A 23,891-nucleotide genomic window follows, 5' to 3' on the forward strand; every position below is an offset into this window, starting at 1 on the left:
GGATCACTCTTATTAATCAGGTCCTCAGGGCGTTTCCGACCCGACTCGAAGGGAAAGCGTTACACCATTTTCCGTTACGATTTTCTTGTATCATGAAATTTCAGGAATTGTGCACAACAGAATGAAACAGATAGGGCCAAAGTATTTTGCTGCACTTACTTTATAAAACTTGAGCAAAATGAGCATTATTATTTTCCCTTCTCAGTTTCCATCTGTCTTTAATGTAGTCAAGCTATAGAAGTCACCCACAAAACAAAACAAAAAACTTGACACTGAATTATTTATTAATACTAAATGTATTTGATTTATTAGTAGTAAATATAAATACAGTACCGTAAACAGTTTTAAACACATGACAATTCATCTTTTAAGTTTATAAACAAAAACAAACAAGTGCTGGGCTAACTTTACCAAACACACTGTGATACGTGTCATATTTAAATTGTAATACTTCAAGTTATGTACACCATTCCAACGTGAATGGGATCAAGGTGGGGTTCACGTTGACAGTCATTAAACAGTCGTGACAGTTCAGTCGCCCGTTTTGAAACCACGGCAAGGATCTGAATTCAACGACTGTTTTCATCATCACCACCCAGCAAAATTTTCAAAAAATTAATCAGTTAAACTGACCGCCAGTTATTGTGGTGGAAAAAAACCTATCCATGCATTTATCTTCTAACTATCCTCAAACCAAAGAAACACTTATTTAAATATTATCAAAAAGTCCCCTTGGGGATCTGCGTCCCTGAACAAAATAAGCTTTCACCAAACAAATACAATAGTTTAAAACCATCCAAAATACATACAAAACCCAAGTGGTTTTACCACTTCATTAAATGTTTAGTATTTAAACCTAGCCATGCTATAATGTACCACAATCACTCTGTCAAGAATAAATTCACTAATTTCAGGTGTGTGAGCTTAACATTTTTGAGGGCATAAACTCCGCGCTTCCTTCCATGTTGACAAGCAGTTGCAAAATTTTACCATCTTAAACATTTCAGCTAGTACCATCATGGAATGAACTTTATTTGACACCCAGTTGGCAAGCTTTACACCGTGATTACCCCCCCCCCCTCCAGACTTCCCCCGCCCACCTCCACATCCACAGTTTGGCTTTCAACATCCAATCGCAGGGAAGAGACTGATTAAAGTCTAAAATGTCCAAAACTTGTCAGCTATGAATGCGAATATCATTATGGAATTTGGCTCTTGGAAATTTTGTTCTGGGGTCCATAGAATGTTTAAAGACCTACTTGACTGAAAAGGGCAAAAAGTGATCGTTGCTGTAATTCATACAAAGTCAATAAGTAAATTGAGTTGATATGAGATAAAGAATTCAAATTTAATGCCATTATTCAGAGAAATGTCTAGTCGTTCTACTACAACTGATCATTTCATTGCAAACGCCATTCAGTTCCAATTACTTTAGAAAACATTGCTGCACAAATAGAATTGAATTCATCACTTGTTCCACTTGCTATCAGCACGAGGGCGCTATAACAAGTCTTCCAGTAATATCAGAGAAAATGAGCACTGCTTTTGGAGATAACATAATGGAGAGAAAAAAATCTCAAATGAGACAACCTATCAAAAAATTAACACGTTACAATGCATTTTCTCCAGACAAAAAAATAATAATAACAGAATAACATAATTCTAGAATGAGTTAATCAACTAAGTGTACAACTAAATTGAATATTCAACAAAAGTGGGTGGTTTTCAAGATTCCACCCGAACCTCTGCAAGGAGGACTTCCTAAAGAATCCTGTACACAGACTCTAGTTACACTACTGATTCCAGAAGAATACTACGTTATATCCACTAAAAATGCTATGTACACAATTATACAGGACTGTATTTCAGTCTTTTGATTACATGTAAAGAGTGCAGAAGTACAGACGGAAATTTAGTCGGCCATTTCTGCCCCGCTCCCCGACTTTACCGAGGAAATATCAATGCCCTTCCTTACAGGTGGCGCACAACTTCCAAGGAAGACCACCTACATTCAGAGGTAGAGGTTAATATCTGTGTTATCTACAATACAGAGTATCCCCACACAACAAAACAAAGAGACTAATTTCTCAGTGAGCTACATCAGCATCATGGACCAATCCTTACTGCAGATCTTGGGTAACGCATAGGCTATCAAGATGTTCTTGCTACAAACCACTTGAATCATCCCTTTTAACTGTGAGTCCCATACCTGTTTAAAGGCAACACTGGAAGGGAAAAGCCTCTCACAGCGACCAACCTTTGAATCTTGCGTCAATCATGGACCAATCCTTAATGCAGATCTTGGGTAACGCATGGGCTATCAAGATGTTCTTGCTACAAACCACTTGAATCATCCCTTTTAACTGTGAGTCCCATACCTGTTTAAAGGCAACACTGGAAGGGGAAAGCCTCTCACAGCGACCAACCTTTGAATCTTGCGTCAATCATGGACCAATCCTTAATGCAGATCTTGGGTAACGCATGGGCTATCAAGATGCTTTTGCTATAAGCCACAATCGTCCCTTCAAACTGTGAGTCCATACCGGTTTAAAGGCAATACTGGAGGGGAAAAGCCTCTCACAGCGACCAACCTTTGAATCTTGCGTCAATCATGGACCAATCCTTAATGCAGATCTTGGGTAACACATAGGCTATCAAGATGCTTTTGCTATAAGCCACAATCGTCCCTTCAAACTGTGAGTCCCATACCGGTTTAAAAGGCAACACTGGAAGGGAAAAAGCCTCTCACAGCAACCAACCTTTGAATCTTGCAATCCGATAGAAACGTTGAATTACCTTCAACAAACTAGGGGAAAAGTTATTATAATCAGGGAAATGTTGGATCAGGCTGTAGAGTAAGGGAGAGCCTGCAGCTCTGCGTCCTTTACTGGTACCATGTGCTGGGACATCAGATCAGAAGGGATACTAAATGAGAAATGCTGTCGGAGGAAAACAGCTACCATTCAAGGTTCATCTGCCATTCAAGACTGCACCAGAAATTGATGTTTTCCCATTCAAATCAATGTAGCCAAACCGAGGCTGGAAGGAGAAATAGTCAGGTTCCCTTATATACAATGAATTGGAACGTGACCAAGATGGCAGCAACATAATATAATTGTACTGAGGATAAGACCATGATTGTTGCAGGGTGATTAAAGACCTCTATGCTTGAGATACGTTACACACAACTCAAATTGGGGATAGGCGTTTCATACACAGTCTTTGCAGTTTCCAATAACAGAACTTATTCTCTTCTTAAGAACTGTTTTCCGCCCCAAAAGTCCAAACCTACAGCAATTGCAACCTTACAATCACTGTTTACTTCTTTCTGTAAATCTGTACCTTCCATATAACCAACTAATTTCCGTCTTTGTACATTCTACGTAAACATTACGACCAGTACTTTTCAACTTTTTTCTTTAATAAAAGAAAAGAGAAAATCAAAAACAAAACTGTACAGTTTAATATTTATAAGTAAGTTTCTTATTCAACAGCAGTAAATGCACCCACAAAGATCTATAGTTCCGCCAAGTAGTCTTTTTAAGAGCACTGAAAGCAATTTCCAGGGAACTGACCCAATGTGTGCCCTTTTTATCTTTCTTTTTCAGAAAAACCATGGTTGGAGCCCCAAGCCAAAGCGCTTATGGCACTATTGTTCCTCAGGTTTATGCCAAACTTCAAAAATTCAGCTAGGGTCAAGTTCGTGCAATGATCGATGGTTAACAAGTGGCTGTTATGTGATGGAGGGCATGCGCACAGACGTTGAATAAAGTGCGAGTCATTTCCGCCATGTCATCTCAGGGCGACTGGCACCTTAACGCTTGTTATCATTTTCTTATAACTGGTGCCCTCTACCCTGTGCTATTATATTAAACTGGCTATTGGTAACCAGCGTTGGGACTATGCCCGATAGGTTGGTTCCAAATAGTCAAAGCGAAGACCAACTATCATTGACTGGAAAGAGTTTGGACAAACTTTGTCAAACTATAGTTGACAATAGACCTTGCGCAAACTTGGCCTTGGCATAGTTGTCTGCTGTTGGTTCTTAAAGGAACACATTGCCTTGGATCGGACGAGTTGGTCTATACAAAGCGTTTGTAACCGTTTGTTATAAAATGCATATGGTTAGAAAGAGGTTTTTAAAAGTAGAATACAATGATCCACACAAAGAGGGGGTCAAGCAGTGAAATGTGTTCTGAGAGTAGTCTGCAATGAGCTGCTGTTTTATTGAACAGCAATCTTCAAACATGAGTCACTCGGTACACATTGTCACTTGGAGACTTTTGGACGGTCCTTTTTCCGTTTTCACCAGTAGTGCTGGCTCAGACCAATGTGCACAATCCAATAGCATGTGCGCCCTCGCTCAGAACCGCAACAAAAAAGACTGTTATATCTGCTGCCGCCAGCGTCTCAAAAGTCTCCTATTGAAGTAGCATAATGATAACCAGCACCAAGGAACTGGTTTCCCGTCTTGATGATATACTCCCCCACCCCACCCCCATCCCCCAAAAAACACATCAACAACAAAACGAAACTTTGATACATGTATATGTACATATTAATCGGTACCAATAACCAGAGGGTATAATCTACAATTATCTGAGGTCGAGCACCAAGTCCGCACCCAGAGCAAAGAACATAAAGAGATCAGACTGTCTGCCAAATTAAATTGACTACAGTTTCCACCACCAGGCACGGCGGCAATTTGAAAACAATGACCGATGGCCTGGGGGTGGGGAAGGAGCCCAACTGACTTGACCTTTGAACCTACGATGATTCCAGAGAGGATGATTGGCCGGGATGAGAGAGGGATTTCTTGAGGTTATTGGAAGGCCTCAGTGGTGCATTGTAGTTGACTGCATACGGGAAGCGCTGATGATAACGGTCTAATCTAAGGTACTTCACGGTCACCAGTTTCCCTGGAAAGTAGAAAGAAGGAGGGGGGAAGTTATGTAATTGCAAATTAATTTTCATTTTACTCTAGACATTATAGCATGTTTAGAGCCGTTTAGAGCATCGAACCTGAGTTTTGGTAGTTAAGTCATCGGAGTGTGGGTTCGCATCCCTGTAATGACACTTGTGTCCTTGAAGCAAGTTGCTTTTTTGAATATACTGCTTCTCTACCAAGGTTATAAATTTGGCTGGTAATATACTTCTGGGTGGCAAAAATTAAAATAATATTCTCTACAAAAAGGCACAAAACATGCTTAGCTACTTTTAGTATTTAATTCATACATGCATATGATGCCTTTACATGCCGGGAAAACCCAAGAGTTGGGTGGTTTGTGTTATTTCATGTTCAGACAGCTTAATGCTTTGGGTGGAACCAACCGCATCATTTTTCCGGGTGAGTGCCACGCTAAAAAGGAAAGACTAATCTTTTGTGGTAAATTGTCGTGAGCCCTCCCTCCCTTCTCATCAGATTTTTTTAAAGATTTGAGCTTCACACTCCGTATCTGAAGGATGCAGCCACAGGAGCCTCCCAAAAAGTAAAAAATACTGCAGAAAATTTCTATTTTGAGGAGGATAAATGCGTTAGATGACAGCGAATGTACCACCAACTGGACCATTGAAGAAAATATTCCAAGACCAGTCTGGAAGGCTCAATTGAGTTAAATTTTTAGTCTCTTGATTTTCAAAAAATCTACTCTGCTGTAGTAGAATATAAAGCAAGACAAGTTCACCAAAGAACATAATAAACCTAGCACGCGGACACCCACATGGTGTTACTTCGTCTCGGTAAAACTATCAAGAACCAGGCCTCATTGGGATTAAACCACTAGTTGAAAACCTCTTCACCACACATTGATTCCCTTATTAAATGCCGTTCTTATATAGTGCTTTATCACACCAGACGGACATCTCTAATCGCTATTACACAAAGCTACGTTTGAAATATGACACCAGTTTTGTTTAACCAGTTTTAAAATCTTCCCATTTTGCTTACCATCAAACCAGCTTCCCTGTAGTGCTCTGTAAGCTCGGCCTGCACTGTCCGGTGTGGCACATTTCACATACACACAGCCCTAAAGAACCACAAGAAAATAAACAATGATCACTTTGTAATGGATGTCTGACAGGCAAATAAAAACAATTGCAGCTTGCCTGGCTGCCTCTAATAAACCTTGTAAACTGATCAGCCAGCCAAAGCTCCCCTTTTCCCTTTGGTACAGTGTATGTGTTTTTGGCTCTAGCCCTTATACAAGTGTTTGTTCCACTCTCAGTTCTAAGAAAACTTTAATCCTTGACGATGACTCTGGTCTTGTAAAAAAATAAGTTTCTGATCCACTAAGCTACAAAACCTGCAGTCTTGTGGAATTGTACGCCAAATTCAAGTCCTGCTTATTGGGCACTAATATTACTAATTATTCAAACAACGCAATCTTTCCTGAAGCAAAAAAAAAAAAAAATAGAGTTTGAAGTTATCAAGTTCCCCATCCTTCTTATTCTTCCTAAACTTCACCATGCCCCCCACCTACACCTCTCTTAAATCACACACACACACACACGCAAGGTGGTATATGCCTGCAACTGTGGACCTCCTATTGTCCCTCTTTTATTTATTCTCAACAGCTCCGATTGGCTTTTTCCACCTGTGGACCTTTCCCGAACAGAGGACCCTTTTGTCCTACAATGTACTCACACACTCCAACATTCTCAAAACATGCATCCCTGTGGAGACATCTTTTGTTCTTTCAATTGTCCCCGTACTTAAGATTTTTCCCCTAAGATTTTGTACATAAAATTCCTTGTGGAGCACCCCAGTCTTTAGAATTTCCCTACTGAGTCCTTTTATTTTCCCTTTTTTGACTTTGTCCTTGGTCTTCAAAAGGTACCGAATATGAGAGCACTCTTGGCAAGTAATGCTAAATAGAATCCTTCATGGCCTCAAGCAAGTTTCCAAACCTCATATCACTGCATCCCGTTTGAACTGAACTTTCAAGATTAATGGAAACATTTCATAATGTGAAACTCATTTGAACAAATCACACTCGTCAAACTCTGTGACACTTTGACATTTTCTCTGTTCTCTTATCGACGTCCAGCCGGGTAAGGTTATTGATGACTTCTCTGTTATAGTTACTTCCTTTGTAATACGATAACCGTTTTTACGTACCTCTCTGGAGGTTCTATCCACAGCGACGTGAACAATACCGTCATTGTCGGCGCATCGTTCCAGTATAGCATCCTCTATTGTCACATGCCAGTCACCATCTGCCTCCCTGAGATTTGAACAAAATAGAAAAATAATTGTCAAACCTTGTTGTCATTCATGCTTTTTAGTGCACTGTATGCACAAAATCCCTTTTATTTCAGTAGAACAAGATGCACTGAAAGTTCTGCTTGATTCTCATTTATTTCATAGCCTTCGAGAAAGACTCTGCTAGGGCCGAAACGTCAGGCCATTAACTATTCTTTGCACAGTAAAACTGATCACAGGTAATAACTTAAAGTTTTCTTATATTTTACTTGATGGATAAAGAATACTCGGTGCTTCTAAAAAAAAAAAAAAAAAAAATGAGAAAACCTCTAGAGAATAGGGGCTCCACCATATTGTCAGACCTTAAGTCTGGCTTTGGCACTTTTTCAATGGCCCAAACAGCATTTACAGCCCAATCAGCAACCACAGCCAAAGTAGCAAACACAGCCCACAAAACAGCCTCAGCCCAATCAGAAACCAAAGCCCAACCAGCAACTAAAGCCCAATTAGCAACCACAGCCCAATTAGCAACCACAGCACACAATACAGCCACAGCCCAACCAAAACAGCCTCAGCCCAATCAGAAACCAAAGCCCAATTAGCAACCACAGCCCAATTAGCAACCACAGCACACAATACAGCCACAGCCCAACCAAAGCCCATCTTACAACCACAGCCCAATTAGTAACCACAGTACAACCTGCATCAAGCAAAAATCCCCAGTGCTGACATGAAGAAGAAAAAAACTGCTAACTACAAAAAGATGACAAATAGTGGAAACTGTACAGAACCACTTCAGACATCAGATGGAGCCAAAAATTTTTGGAGCAGGAAATCAACTAATTTATTCAGTCCTTGACAAACATCCTAGATCAACTTTAAAGAAAAAAACCATGACTTTAAGAAACCGAAACATCATTTAACAGGACTACAAAATGGTGTTATCTGGTATACGTCTAGACTAAAAAGAATACAGTAATTATATGTTTCCTTACAAGCATGAATTTATAGGTTGATAAAAATATAATCAGCTGCAAGAAATTTCCACTGAAGCCCAGAAATCCGTATTTAGAAAAAAAGGACCAAAAACGGGGACACAAAACGAGCAAAAAGACAGAAGTTAACATCTATTATAAGACAGAAGTTGTTGCGCTCTTTTTTTTATCAGCTGCTTCTATTTTTGTAGCCATTTGGACGGCACCCATTTCTCCCTTGAAGTACTTTACAGTAGGATATTGGATTAAGAAAAAGGCTGAAGGGATAAAATGGAACAAGTAATGAGACACCGTAACTGACTTTTCACTTCTGCTTAAAGTGGAAAGCTGAAATTTTGAAAGTCTCTGCAAATCCGGGGCCTTTTTTTTCCAACATCAAGACCCAACTCATTCAAAACCTTTGGCTGCCCGACATCTAATTTTCCAAATCAACCTATTAACTGTGCTTGATCACGGTACTCAATCAAACCTATAAATTATAAGCAAATGTCTCAGTTATTGATAACTTTTTGGGGTTAATATTGATCAGACATGCAACATTATTGACTGCACAAAAAAATGGAAAATGCTTTTAGAAGCTTGTAAAGCTTTATTTATTTTCAAAACAGTGTCTTCAGCTGTCGTAAGCAAATATTTAGTGCGAATTTTAAAGACTAAGAAGATTTCAGCCAACCCCTAAACTCCGCCTTGCAGAAAATAACCTTGATACAAGAAAGAAAAAAAAGATTTGAACGGCCTCTAGCTACTGGGCAATCTCAGTAGTCTAGTTGGTAAGACACTGTTCTAGAATTGCAAGGTTTGTGGGTTCGAATCCCACCCAAGTAATATGCCTGTGATCTTTTTTCACAGGACTCGGGGAAAGTACTGATAACACACATCGGTGTATGGGTTAAACCCAAAAGAAAAGAAAAAACAGACGTAAAAAGTGACTCACAGTGTTGGATCAAACATGTTCCTGATCTTGAGACATGGCGTTGGGGTGTAGCGAGGTGTCTTGATGGCTGTGTCCAAATTGTCAAACGCTGTGACAAAACAAAAGAGAGAAAGATAAAAAGGAAGTTAGCACTGCTGCTAAGGAAGGGAGGCATCAATGCTGAGTGGAATACAACATTACTGTATTGATATGTGTACTGCTATCGATTATGGCGGATGATATCGATAATTCATTTCCTGAAAAGAACCAAGATGACGGGGTAAATCTGAATATCTCTTCAACCCAAACCTACATGTACCCCAAACACATCCAAGGCTAAAAGTTTCCAACTCTAAGAGTGGCCAACATTTCAATCTCACAATCAACAGGCAGATTATGTACAATAAACAGGGAGATGTTTGTTGTGAAAAGGTAAAGCAGCAGACGCAGATGCTGAACAGCGTAGCCGAACAAGATCAACTACCATGGTGTATACTCTACATTACAGGCTATTTAATCCCAATTTCAAGAATTTTCCAGAATTTTCAAAGGGCGAAAAAAATCGGAAAACACTCAAGTATTAAGAAGAACATGATATGACATGTATGAAGAAAACTTGGAAGCGTTTTCTTTGAGCAAACCAAAGTTGTGAAAATGGATTTACTATTCCTGAAACAAATGACGTTAGTAAAAAAAAAAACTGACTTTTTGGAGAGAAAAAAACTGATTAGGGAATTACAGATACCATCATCATAATTACAGTAGTTTAGTTTAAAATTAAAATGTGAGCCACCAATCTCTAAAGTTTGTCGAGAGACAAATGACTTTTGAGATAAAATTACCGAAGGGAGTGACTAATAACACTGAATAAAGAGCCAAATAATTCAGGCAGAAATCAAGGCCAATTGCGACTTAGTATTGGCTGAATCACGCCAAGCCTAGTCGAGGTTTTCTTGTTGATTAAAAAATATATATATTTATTTTTCAAAGGTTTTTAACCTGATGTATATCAAGAGTCACATCAGTCAGAAAAAGGTAGCAATGGGAGACTTTTGAGTTGCTGGCGGAAGTAGCAGAAATAACGGTCCATTTTGCGGCTCTTAGCATGTGCGCACATGCTCAGTCTTGCGCTCATAGGTCTGAGCACGAGCACTGCTGGCGAGAACTGTGAAAAACGACCGTCCAAAAGTCTCCCATTATTCGAACTTATTAGCCCAGTCAGAGAGTTCCTTTTGAGACTGTCAATGCTTTTGTTTTGCAGAAGATCTACTACCAGAGACATGCCATAGTCTTGGTGGTACATGTAGGTGAAAAAAATAAGGTAATCATTTTTAAAATTAAGCCTTCAAGTCATTAGACAATTTCTTAATATCTTATCTCCTGATCTCCTGACTCAATGCACATTACCAACGACACCCCACTTTCAAATCATCAATACCCACATTCCCTCTACTCAGCGCAACGCTATGTCCCGCCACATTACAAGACTCAAAGCACCTGTATTTATAATCAGATAAGACAGTACCAGTAGCTTGGGCTTAAGGTGTAGGTATAATCAATCCAAGTATGCATACAGCATCCCCACCCCCCCCCCTCCCCACACTGCAAACACACAGACACTGACCAAGGTTTCAAGGTAGCACCTGTAGTGTACATACCGTCACTTACTACAAGATCATCTGGTTCCCCCCTCCTTTCTCGCATTAATTAAGAAAGAATGCACAAACCCTGAGTAAGGTTTCAAGGTAGCACCTGTAACATACATGTACATTAACGTGTACCATTACCAACTATGCAATCATCTGGTGTTCCCCAAATGCCCCCCCCCCCCTTCGCCCACCATCACCCTACCTTGCATGTACATTTGTAGCACCTGTAAATAACTTCACCAACTACGCCATCATCTGGTGTCCCCCCCCCTCCCCACCACCTTGCATGTACATGTACATAGCACCTGTGCGTACCATCACCAACTATGCGATCACTGAGACTGGCCGACACACAGCCATATATTATTCACAACAGGTGAGTGAGGGTTATGAATCAATGCAATACATCCCCTTAACTGTCTGTCAGTAATCAGTGGGCATCCAGTAATCTAATCAGGAAATCCCTGTCCATTCCACCTCAGGTGCGTTCATAGTAACCCGCTAGACAGGAGGAGTCTGTACATGTACATTCCAGAGGGCTATTGTTTGAGTCAAGGGGGATGAAAGTCTCGCAACGGGGAATAAGTGAATGCCCTTATGTCCGTGCCTGACGGTCTCTGGTTTATTTTTAAACCTTGTTTCACACATCTAGTTTCTGATTGATTCTGTGCTGCTGAGATTACAGCATTGGAATTCTTATATAGAAAGAGTTGCAACAACTTGTGATAAGAAGCGATAAGAAGCGATAAGGCCCTTTTCGAAACGACTGGATTTGGCTTTGGATTTGGCTCAGGCTAGCTTGGCCCCACGGTTGTTTTGACAATTGCACGTGCTTTGCGTATACACGCTCAGGGGTTACAGACGAGAGGGCGGAGCCTGAAGCCGAATCCAAAGCCGAGATTTCGAAAAGGGCCCAAGGGTGTCAGACTAGTCTGCCCATTAGGTTGTGTTACATTCCTAATAAGGAAATCCTTATTCCATCCAACTCAGGTGCGTTCAGGGCAAACCTGCTAGACAGAAGGAGTCTGTGCATTCCAAGGGCTATTGTTAAACTAAAGAGGGGGGGGGGGGAGTAGGGTTAGGGTTAAGATGGGGTAGAGGAGAATTGGAAGTCTTGCGAGGGGCATAAGTGAATGCCCTTAAGTCCATACTAGACGGACTCTGGTTTATTTTTTAACCCTGTTCACACATACTTGTTCGTTTATAATTTTGACCTGCTCTGGCATTTGGGGTCAGTGTGTGGAAGTGCGTACCTCAGGGAGATGTTTGACAGGATTTAAGGCTTTGCGCCAAGGGTGGCTTCTACATGTAATTGTGTCACGTTGGGTAGACATCCAAGAGGTAGTAGGCTGTCAAAAGCGATCTATCATTTTTTGAAAAAAACAAAACATTTGCAGGCCTTGAAATAACCCACAGCAACCACAATAGATGCCATGGTGCCCTCTGCTTTTGCTGTGGTGCCCTCAGCAAGGTTCCAATACAAACTTACATTTATCCCATAAACAGAGGAGAGTTGCTGTGCCCCCTTCAAGAGCAAAGTTCAAGGTCTGCATTTGCTATCCATGCAGGCCTGCCGGCGATTTCACAAAACTCTTCCTAACTTGAGACTAATCTTAGGACTTAGACACGTCCCAACCCTGCGCTGTAGCATGCAGACCTTAAGATTAATCCAAAGTTAGGACAAGTTACTCGTCCTAACTCGAGATAAGACGAGTCCTAACTCTTTGTGAAATCGACGGCAGGAGATTCATCTTTAAGAGGGAGAGGCAAATTTTCATCTTGCAAAGGGCACTTCTGTTGGGGAAAAAGTTCCTTCCTACATGTATTAGGGTACATTTTTGCAGGGGCACCAAGGCCATTATTGCTTCTGCATAATGCAAGGCCTGTCTATACAGCATACAAGTTCACTAAACTTCATTGTGCTACTGTGAAAGGGTCAATTGAGTACAACTTGAAAGCAAGCATTTTTACGCTAAGCAAAAAAAAAAAAAAAAAAGGAAAAAGTATACTCCTTGGGACATTGGTTCTTTCAAAGGCTATTATTTGCTTTCTATTGAAGCCAAGACCAATTCAAACCAACTCCCTGATTTCGTTGCATGATCACACTCTCGCAAAACAAGTCCACAAAATTTCATCAGCACACCTGATGCAAATGACCATCGTTTCCACACGCTATCCATGCATAAATAAAACAGGTTTCTAGCGAGACGCAAAACATTTGCAATGTAGACTAAATACTTTGAACGGAAGCATGCGTTTGCAAAAAACAAGCTGAAAACCCTGCGTGTGTGTCCGGCAGCAACCCAATAGAATGTATCTTGCTTCCACCAGCTGGTGCCCAAATCATGTAAGGGGGCAAGCAGCTTGTCAGGGGACACACGTCTGCCGCAAAGGGGCTGGGCAGGCTTAAGGGAACATTACAGAATTGGTAAGAAAACAAATTTGTTGAAGATCACAGATTTTCATACATTACAAAACTTACACGGTCTTATGATGATAGTAGAAAACATCCCTTGAAATATTTCTGTTTGAAATATTCAATGAGAAATAAATAATCTAACTTCGCGTTTGGAGTTTATCACTCAGTGAGTGTTTTACTCACTTTTTTGTTTACACATAATTGTCATGCAAAATGTGTAACTATTTTTTAGTCCACTATTTTCTTATGATCCAGTGGTAAATAAATCTCAAACTTGTACAGATTTTTCAGTTTATGTATGTGGTGGACTACATAAAGTTCTTACACTGCCAGCAACTGTTTTGTTAGCAAAAACCAATTCTGAAATGTTCCTTTAAGCTTGGCACGCCAGGACCTGGGGGTACACGTAGGTAAATTGATCTCAGGTGAGATCGTGGCAGCCGGTGAAATCTCAGCGCAATCTCGATGCTTAATCTTTTTTTTACTTTCCGGCCTCATTTCCAACTCACCTGTGCCTTGCCACACTTTCACTCTGTTGGGGTTCAGCTCCTGATTGACAGAGAGGAAAAAACAGAAGAAAACCAAAATAAATTTCTGGGGTTTATACCTTTTTTTCGTGTGGCAGACTCGTACAGTGTACGTATATAGAGAGAATTGCAACAACTTGTGAATGCCATTTTGTAAACCAAAAGAGTGCATGGACCAACACAGGATGACAGACTAGTCTGCCCATTGGGCTGTGCTGCATTTAGACCGAAAATGACACCCAGCAACCACGTGGCTGAAGAAAACTGGTACCTCTACGTCCCAACTCTCTCCATACTGAACTCTGAGATTGCACATGAACAATATCGAGGCCATGTATAACTCTGCCTAAAGACACCGGACACTATTGGTAATTGTCAAAGACTAGCCTTCACAGTTGATGTATCTCAACATATATGCACAAAATAACACACCGGTGAACATTTGAGCTCAATCGGTCGTCGAAGTTGCGAGATATTAATAAAAGAAAAAAACACTCTTGTCGCACCATGGTCACACAAAGTTGTGTGCTTTCAGATGCTTGATTTCGAGACCTCAGATTTAGAATCTGAGGACTCAAAATCAAATTCGTGGAAAATTAATTCTTTCTCAAAACCTATGTTACTTTAGAGGGAGCTGTTTCCCACAATGTTTAATACTATCAACCTCTCCCCATAGTTCGTAATCAAGAAAGGTTTTATAATAATAATTATTTTGAGTAATTACAAATTGTGTACCCAAAATAATTATTGCATAAAACCTTACTTGGTTACCAGTAATGGGGAGAGGTTGATAGTATAACACATAGTGAGAAACGACTCCCTCTGAAGTGACATAGTTTTTGAGAAAGAAGTCATTTTACACGAATTTGATTTCGAGACCTCAGATTTAGAATTTTAGGTCTCAAAATCAAGCATCTGAAAGCACAAAACTTTGTGTGACAAGAGTGTTTTTTTTCTCTCATTATTATCTCGCAACTTTGACAACCAATTGAGCTCAAATTTTCACAGGTTTGTTATTTGAGATACACTAAGTGAGAAGACTGGTCTTTGACAAATACCAATAGTGTCCACTGTCTTAAATGCAGGACACAATCACATAATTTTGTTGTGCTCAGCATCTTGTTTGTGCTTAAGCAGCTCTATAAAATCGGCCCCATGTTAACCGTGGACTTTAATAGTTGGCCAGTGAATCTCACCAGTTCGGTCATTGGAGTGAACGAGGCGACCACCAGGGACGGTAGAAGCCATCTCCAGACTAGAAACTCTTCCCCGGCAATTTGCTGTGTCTCCATCCGTACACGTGACTCGTGGGTGTTGATAAAAAGGACGGCCTTGTCCCAGAGTCGCTGCTTCTCTCGTCTGTAGGACAGAGTCATTTGACAGATATTTACTAAAGGAATAACATATCAAAAAATAGCAAAAAAGATAAAGCGCCAAGTTGCCTTACTGGCCCCAAAGCGCTAAATACAAAGGTAAAAAGCAACTACCAAATTACAACACTACAATCATATTAAGGTGTATATAGCGCAGGTTTCCATCAATAAGGTGCTTGAACAAAGAGAAGCACTTTTTAAGACAGGTTTTGAATTTTTCTTGTGAATTACGACACTTATTTCTAAAGACTCTTATAAGGGTTTGACAAGGTGTGGGGTACATTCATCAGCCACTGCCGAAAACAGGCAAAGCCCTTCTCAAGGGGGGGGGGGGGGTAGGCCATTTCAATATCTGAATGGAATGTGGAAAACAGTCACCAGCCTCCTGAAGAGCACCATCTTATGCCATAAAAACTGAAAAACACACATTGTACGGCCATGCTGCTATGGAAAATTTGGCATACTTCAGTACTAGAAATAACTAACAGCAGCCACAGTGATTGCCGCGGTGCGCGGTGGTTTGGCCGTGGTGTTGATTGCAAAGTTCAAATACAAAGTTTACATTTTCCTCAGAGAAGTGCCCCTTCTAGAACATACATTCACAGCCTGAAACCTTGTTTGCTTGAATATTATAGTACACATTGTACCATGCATACTCAACATAATGGACTTGTAGACACTATGGATGACACATAGACAGACTTCCTCCAAGACCCTTCAGGGCAAAACCGTATTTTTAGTAAATTACAGACAAACAAAGAGTTCCAGAACCAGGAGCCTGTAAAACACTGCCATAACACAGTTTCTTTTTGTACTTCGTGGAAGAAGAGTTCATTACTGAATCGAAAGATTGATTCTTAATTGTCTTAGCATGAGCTCAATAATTCTAAACCAAGTTGTATAAACACAGTGTGTAATGGTCAGGCTCTTCCCTTTTAAATGTCAAGTTCCTATCTGTTTCTACATTTCAAAAAAACACATTAATTGCCGACTTCCTCCCAACGACTCCAGAAAGAGAGAAAGAGAAGGAAAAAAATAGCAATTCAGAATGCACTTCATGAAGCCGCAATTACCTCAGAAGGTGAAGTTATTACTCTGAATGTTAGGGTTTTGACTTCATTAAATATCCGCAAACACACTCGGCCTGTCACAAGCAATTTCTCTTGCTCCTAATTTGCCCCCTCAACACCCTCCTCGGGCTGGGTACCCCTTAGCCCATCTGTTCCCCTGATTGATTGGGTGACGGAGCAGGGGGGGGGGGGGGTACAGCGGAGAAAGCTTGAGTGTGTGCCGGACTAGTCGCTAAATATACCGCTACTCTAGCAACCAAGGCTGGTACGGCTAGAAGACAGGAAACGTGTTCAGTCTGGACGTGAATCACCCATGCAGGATGTTAAGCAGAATTCGGCCACATGAACATGTAGGATTCTCATAATAAAACGGTGCTTAGCATGTACTTTAAGCTAAGCAATTATTCATCCTATCGTTGCCATCCAGCGTACCGCATGTAAAACAATCTCAGTGACAGTATGTACGATGGATCTCTCTTGTTTAACACAGTACATAGCGTTGCCAGTCCACTAATATTAACAAGACAATGTGAACCTCATTGATGTTTGTTGGACTACAACCAAGTCTCGCACCAAGTCTTGTAAAATTTTCAACACAAAATGCTTTACCAAAGTTGTGTGAGTGCAAAACATTGTAAGCATCTAAGATTTAAGGTGAAAAGTGGAAAGGTTCCTAATTCAAAAGTACAAAAAGTTGCGTCAAGTTTTAGAGTCAACGTTAATTAACCCAAAGTACATACTGAACATACAGTGTTGATGATGCATTGTATTTAAATGTCCCCGATTATAAGCATGGAGGAAGACAATATTTTCTTCCTCCATGTTACATGTATAAGCAAGAACAAACTGCAAAAGCAAGAACAAACTGCAACCAAACTGTCTAAAACAGTCATCAGGTTGCAGAGCATGTATTTATACAACTGTTACACGCTGTGATGGCCAATGGGGTCCATGGAGTTTCAGACACCCAATAAGGCTCCAAAGACAAGTCCAAGGGTGCCATTTTCCCTCTTGAGTGAACCCCATCACACAGCATGCAACAATTGCTTTATTACACCATGGTAATGGATTCCTCTACTTTTGAAGGCGAGCTATTGACATCTTCCAACAACATTTTGACAAATTACCACAGTTTAAAAAGCAGATGAATACATAGGTCGTTAATAGAAATAATGCTTCACTGTTCCCTATCTCAAACCCTGGTTTTGAAACTGCCTGCAACAGTGTACACTGTCTACATGTAGCTGTGTTGTTGTCTTTGACTGGATGGGACACACATTCAGCTGTCAGGATGGGGACAAGGGCACTGACAGGTACCGTCAATCAGGATTATCCACACTGCCAGACCATCTGTCATTCTTTACCATCTTGTGCAGAAAGATCTCAACAACTCTCTGATGTCTCTCTCACTAGAAGCCTCCAGCAAGGAAGTGCAACATATGAATTTGTTGTGTTTCTTCTTTCATTCTTTTGTTAAAGGGTTTAGACACCTTTTGTATAACTAAGGTTTTTGCTATGACATGAATCCCTACTCACGGTGAATGAAGATGTATGTAATATAATTTACCTGTAGAAGTTTTCAGCCTCAATGATTAGTCGTCATGTTTTTGGGAAAAGCGAAAATCACCGAGCAATTTTTTCAGGAGAGTCTCCTGAGACTAGACTATTTTTGTGTTATTGTTTTACTCGTTTCTCAAAAACTACAGCACTTTAGCAAGTAATATTTTAAGTGAAGCCTTCTATCATCATTATGCTCAAACTGTGTAATTTCAATGTAAATCTGTGGACATTTTGTTTTGTGTCACGCAAAAAGTACTCAAACCCTTACAAAAAAACAGATATTGATTTTGATTGCTTCCGACAAGAGATACACTCAGCGAGTTCCTGACACGTCCTGAAGGAGTTGTTGATTACGACTTGAAGTGAAACTTGAATCTAATTCTTGTCCTTGAGCACTTGATCTCGTGCAGGTGATTAATTAAAGAGAAAACTATTTTTCTGGCTTTCACAAACAGGCAAAGACGGTAATATGTACATTGTACATTGACCTAGTTGTACCTACTTCTAAGGGTTCTCCCATGTCAAGACTGCGGCAGTCTGGATTGAAATTTAACAGGTATAGATTTGTTTGTTATTGACATTTGTATATCTAAAGAGAAGTTCAAGGCGCAGAGTCGAGAAGTAGGGACAATAAACAAAACAATGTACAAAATATATCCCGTGTGACCAGCATATCCAGTTTGACCACTTGAAGGTGCAAGCACATCACATCATTTGTAAAATTTATGTGCACTCTCAAAGTTGTTAATCAACATGTGAACACTTCATCGGACGAGAATGTGCACACCAACCTGTGAAAACTCCATCGAATTTGGCTTACAACACAAACCTGTGAAAATTTATCAAACTAGAATTATCCTATTTCAGTGTGAACTACAAAAAGCTGTTCAATTTATTGCAGTTCATATTAACACATGAATATAGGGCCTCTGCATCTACATGTAGTGTGTATTTACACTGTAGCAGTCCAAAAATAAGCATGGTGAATTTAAGGGTCTTTAAATGTTATTTTCTTCTTTTGAAAGTACTTCAGACAGAAATATTTTTCTGTATGAATATTTCATATTGAATATGAACTGCTCCCACCTCCCCCCCCCCCCCCAAAAAAAAGCTTTTGTTTTTTAATAAAACAAACCCAAATGTTGTATTTCAAGAACATGAAATGAAGGTTTCTCAATAAGTTATAAACTTCATTCAAATTTTTTTACGATCAAAATGAAAGCTAATTTTAAAAAGAAACACAAAAGTATTCCCATTCGCACACAGGGCAAATCAGGGCAAAACAGGGCAAGCGTGGGTAGGATGGGGTGACAGACCTTTCTCTGGTTCCAGGAGATAAGGACGAAATAAGATTTGGGGCTGCCAGAGCAAATACGACAAAGACATCCCTATGTGATGATTGCTTGGAGGAAGGGGGGAGGGGGAAACCCTGGATAAGACCCTGTAGTAGTTCTTGAAGGAAAGAGGTTTATATTCTCATGATTGAGGTCTAGTTCATCTGGTCTGGAAAGTACACACAGACAGAAGGACGACAGTGTGGTTTCTGCTGCCTCAGGCTGGGTGCAACATCAGAAATGTTCCTATAATAGACATTTGGATTTCCTCTTGGAAAAGCCTTAAGAACAAATAAATCTGATCCCACAGGACCTGACGAAGTTCTTTACAGTCAAATCCATTGCACAGAAACTAAAATGTTTTTCCTGTACTACTACGCAAAAGCTTTGAAAGACTAAGCGTAATTAGCAACAACAACAGGATGAACAGGAAAAGAGAAGAAATGTTCAGTTTTAGATGTAATGTAGGAGGAATAAGACAAAACGGGGAAACCCACGCAATCAGTTAGGGACTGAAAACCCAATCACATGCAAGGCTTTGAGTCTGAGTTAAGATTCAAACTGGGGTCCACAGGGATGCAAGGCAGGGAAAGAAACCACTTAGCTAACTGACCCTCGTACATGTGAAGATCAAAGATCTGTAAATACGATTTGATGAGATTTTATTTGACTCAGACCCAGGACAAGGTACTACATGTATTCTCCACAAAAGATTGATGGATCCAAGAGTTGTTATTGTACATGTATTAACTCTTTCAGTGCCAAGGTCGTACATGTATGATCTATTTTACATACTACATGTATGTATACCGAAAGCACCATTGTGTTCAAAACCCCCTACAAAAAGTGGGCACTGAAAGAGTTACAAACATGGTTGTATTTAGTTAGTGTTTACCTGTGTTTAAGCGGTATGAGGGTATCTCGGACATGTGGTAGTGCTAGGTACGGAGACAAGCTCTTGTCCTTGTTGTAGGCCATTTGATGACTTCTCAACATCTCTGCAGCAAGATCAAAGGGTTTAATACAAGTATGTAAAAAGGAGCAATTCAAGAATACACTAATGTGGATGATACAACGTACATGTAGTAATATGTAAGATACTAGTGAATAACTGCAATAGACCAATCCATTAAGCTCCGCCCCAATGCAAATTGACCAATCACAACCCACTGCACATCCAAAAGTCCGACACTATAAAGTCCGACATGTGTGTGCGTAATGCTTGGCCTGCGCGGCAGAGTTGTGCAGAGAATGGCATTGGCTACACGTGCGCCGTGGGCGGAGCCTAATGGATGGGTGTATTGGTAACAGTAAGGCAGTGGTCCGCCTACTGGTGGTCCACTAACCAATTACCAGTTAAACGCCTGTCCAACTAGTCCTTCTGGCTAGTTAGCTGCTAAAGTCCCATCATACATGTAAAACAACTTCATATTATTTCAAATTACCATGTTTCACAAACCAGTTAAACGCCTGTCCAACTAGTCCTTCTGGCTAGTTAGCTGCTAAAGTCCCATCATACATGTAAAACAACTTCATATTATTTCAAATTACCATGTTTCACAAACCAGTTAAACGCCTGTCCAACTAGTCCTTCTGGCTAGTTAACTGCTAAAGTCCCATCATACATGTAAAACAACTTCATATTATTTCATATTACCATGTTTTCACAAACTATGAATTTTTATTGGCGTTAATTTTTGGGAGTATCTATAAATCTACAGTGTGTATGCCCAACCTTTGAACAGAAGCTTTAACATTTTCTATTGTTGTTTCCTCAATTAAGTTTTTAAGTTCCAAAACCACTGCTTTGTTTCGGCTTGTACATGCATTTTTTAACATTGTTTAGTTGCCATGTTCAGTTGTTGTAATGTGCTATAGTTCTTGTTTCTCAGAGTACATTTAACATGTACATTATTATCCTTGACAAGCCCTGCTTTTTTGGAACAGTGGAAAGAAATGTTACTTTGAAAATGAATTGAATTGAAAAAACATTCCTGATGTTATCGCCAACCTCTCCAGATCAAACATGTAGTAATCCCACATCGCAAAGTTCAAAATCCCCACTTGCAAGGAAATTGAATTAACAGATAATTCATCATTACGCCCCACAAGGGGGAAATGCATTTGTTGTAAAACATGTACATGTAGTCCATTATTTAAACAAGGAAAATCCACATTATGTGACAATGTACATTATGTACTAATGATGAGCTTTTACATGTTTGATAAATAGTACAGCAATTATGCTTGAGGGGATGTTGACTAATAATGCGGTATTATTCTTTGATTCTTAATTGACATCTTAAAAAAAAAAGTACAAATTTGGTTTCAATTGGTCATCAAATTTGCAAGAGAATAATGAAAGTAAAAACATCCTTGTTGCACAATTTTGTTTGCTTTCAGATGCATAATAAAAGGCTTCAGCTGAAATTACCTCTTTCTCAAAAGTTAAACAACATGTACAGTTGTATGTTACCTCAGAGGAAGCCTTTCTCACAACAGCTGTTTCTATCAACAGCTCTCCATTGCTTGTTGCCAAGTAAGTTTTTACGCTGACAATTATGTTGATCAACTAACAATAGTGTCCAGTGCCTCTAAAGGTATGTTTGTTACTTCCAGCTCATTTTTCTTTATTTTTCTAGGTTCATCAACTTCCTCGGTTTGACTTCTTGCAACCAATCCAGCCACCCCCCCTCCCTCCACTACCTTGTACTTTTAGACTGTTAGACTCCAAGTAAACAACCTGATGAGACACGCGTAGGAGGAGGGCTGGGCAAGGGGGCAGGAAGGCCATGTCTGGACAGGGGAAGCCAAAACACATACCCCTGGACACGGAAGTAAACGTTTCTTAACTCTACTAAAAGTTGTGTGGTAGTTTGAAAAACAAAATCTGCACACTCAGAATTCAAGGTGTGGATATTGTAGTTGAAGTTTTGGGATGCATACTGTATGAAGGGAGGAAACATGCTACATGTATACATGTATGTACAAAAGCTTCCTCTTGTTCTTCTGTTATTTTTACTTAAACGTGAAATATTTCTCAAAATGCTTTATACTATCGAAAGCTGCTGTAGGCTTCTAGCAGAAAGTTTTCATTGCCATTAAGTTTAAGATTGATTACCAAACATATACCTTCCCTTTAATCATGTATGCAATGTTTATATGCAGACATTTCTTCATGTCTGAAAGAGATTTCTAAAACTTAACCTTTTTTCAGATATTGAACATTTGTCAATTGTTTGGTCTCATTTTAATAACAACAGTTCTTGATGTCAATCTCAAATAACTGAACCAGCACTTACCATTAATTTCATCCACGAGTTCAAGCATTCGTTGCTTCTCTTCCCTGTCTCGCTTTATGCGATACATTGTGTACTTGTACACCAGCCACAACACCAGCACCACTGGGCAACAAGAATCAAAACCACAAGTAGAATTCAAAATAGATACACACATGTAGTCAATTTGTTAAACACAACCATCGAAAGCTTACATACTGTTCAAATACAAGTTGAAATTTTGCATGGCAGGAATACAATAAAGAGAGGTTTGCGGAGACACCATGTACATAAACTCTCTTTGTGAGGTGCGGTGGCATGAAAATCTCAGGCCTACAATTATTCATCAATGAAAAAGGAGCAAGGCCATTTTCATTTTGTAAAGACCACTTTCACTGAACTAATCTTAAAGACTATACTAACCTTTTGAAGGTGCACCACCACCAGGACCAGCGCAACAGAGACTGTGGGCTCCACAGCCCAATTTTTATAGAGCTGCGTAACGACTGATTTGTCCTAACTGTGGGAGCTTCCTTTGTTTCTCGTCTTTCTTTTTGTTTCCTTTTTGAATGAGAGATCACCTACATGTGACTTCACAAGGCAACGTATGGCCACTTCGAGGTGAGGGACACACTTACCTGGTTTGGGCTGTCGACCTAAATCAACCTTCACCAGGGACATGCTATACTCCTGGGGCTGAAACAGGTTTTCCCACTTCACAGTCCATAAGGATATAACCATGTATATCATCCACTAGGAGCTTGGCTGGTAGAGCAGAATGCACCACCATCCCAACATTTTAGGAAGTAATTATGATTAGGGGCACAAGTGTAATGAACGGGATTCTAACCAACAGTCAACTGCTGAACTAGACAGCTTGGCCACGACATGCTACCATGTAAATCCTTGGTTATGACAATGGATATGAAATTAAACTTACCTAAAGCAAACACGACCAGCCTAAAGATGACCAACACTGCTGATCGTTGCACCCTACACAGCCAAGACATCTGGGGTTGCAATGACTCCAACCAGATGGTCTGTTCAGTCAACTTCTTTAGGTTGCCCTCTTCTACCGTCAGAGGCTCTTTCTTAGAGTTGTATAACCTTCAATAGTAACAATCAACACGGGTGACAGTTATTGATGACCAGAAAGTCTGGATGCACAGTTTTTTAGGAATTTAGAAATCCTTGCATTTCCACCTTTTGGTAACTCCTGGAGTTTTAACTTTCAGAGTTATGGGGAACAATGTCCTCAGCACTAGAGAAGTACATGTATGTGTACAGATCAAAGAGCAGAATTTATTAATACTGGGGAAAACAGTGGCTGATTTTCTTCACCATGCTGACGTAAAAATTCTGATTTTGGATAACACCAAGAAAGTGTTCATCCCTGAATTAACTCCTTCCCCTTACATACTGACTAATCACAACAGACTAAGCAAGTGTAGTGTATTTTCAACCTTTTGGGGGACCAGATGCATTGCTTTCATTGGAAGGTAAAATGTTGGGTTGGGGTGGGGTTTGGGAGTATCAAAAATAAAATGAAAATCATACATGTGTACATTTAGT

General features: G+C 40.0%; 1 protein-coding gene across 2 annotated transcripts in view; it reads right to left on the reverse strand.

Annotated features, from left to right (window-relative positions):
• Positions 1–277: 277 nt before the first annotated feature.
• Positions 278–23,891, reverse strand: part of LOC117306707 (inner nuclear membrane protein Man1-like) — a 40,829-nt gene continuing 17,215 nt past the window's right edge. Inside the window, exons 6-15 of one of the 2 annotated variants that reach the window (XR_004520981.1) lie at positions 23,260–23,426; positions 22,344–22,445; positions 19,937–20,039; positions 14,901–15,063; positions 13,687–13,726; positions 9,131–9,218; positions 7,118–7,223; positions 5,948–6,026; positions 2,760–4,919; positions 278–2,591 (exon numbers count right to left, since the gene is read on the reverse strand). Coding sequence is in view for 1 of the 2 variants with exons in the window: in XM_033791188.1 (XP_033647079.1) it covers positions 4,768–4,919; positions 5,948–6,026; positions 7,118–7,223; positions 9,131–9,218; positions 13,687–13,726; positions 14,901–15,063; positions 19,937–20,039; positions 22,344–22,445; positions 23,260–23,426 (1,000 nt within the window). In the remaining variant the exon portion in view is untranslated. Of the gene's footprint in view, positions 4,920–5,947; positions 6,027–7,117; positions 7,224–9,130; positions 9,219–13,686; positions 13,727–14,900; positions 15,064–19,936; positions 20,040–22,343; positions 22,446–23,259; positions 23,427–23,891 lie in introns of both variants that reach the window. The other variant, XM_033791188.1, reaches the window with a different exon arrangement.

Source organism: Asterias rubens, chromosome 2 (assembly GCF_902459465.1).
Source record: "Asterias rubens chromosome 2, eAstRub1.3, whole genome shotgun sequence".
Taxonomy (NCBI): domain Eukaryota; kingdom Metazoa; phylum Echinodermata; class Asteroidea; order Forcipulatida; family Asteriidae; genus Asterias; species Asterias rubens.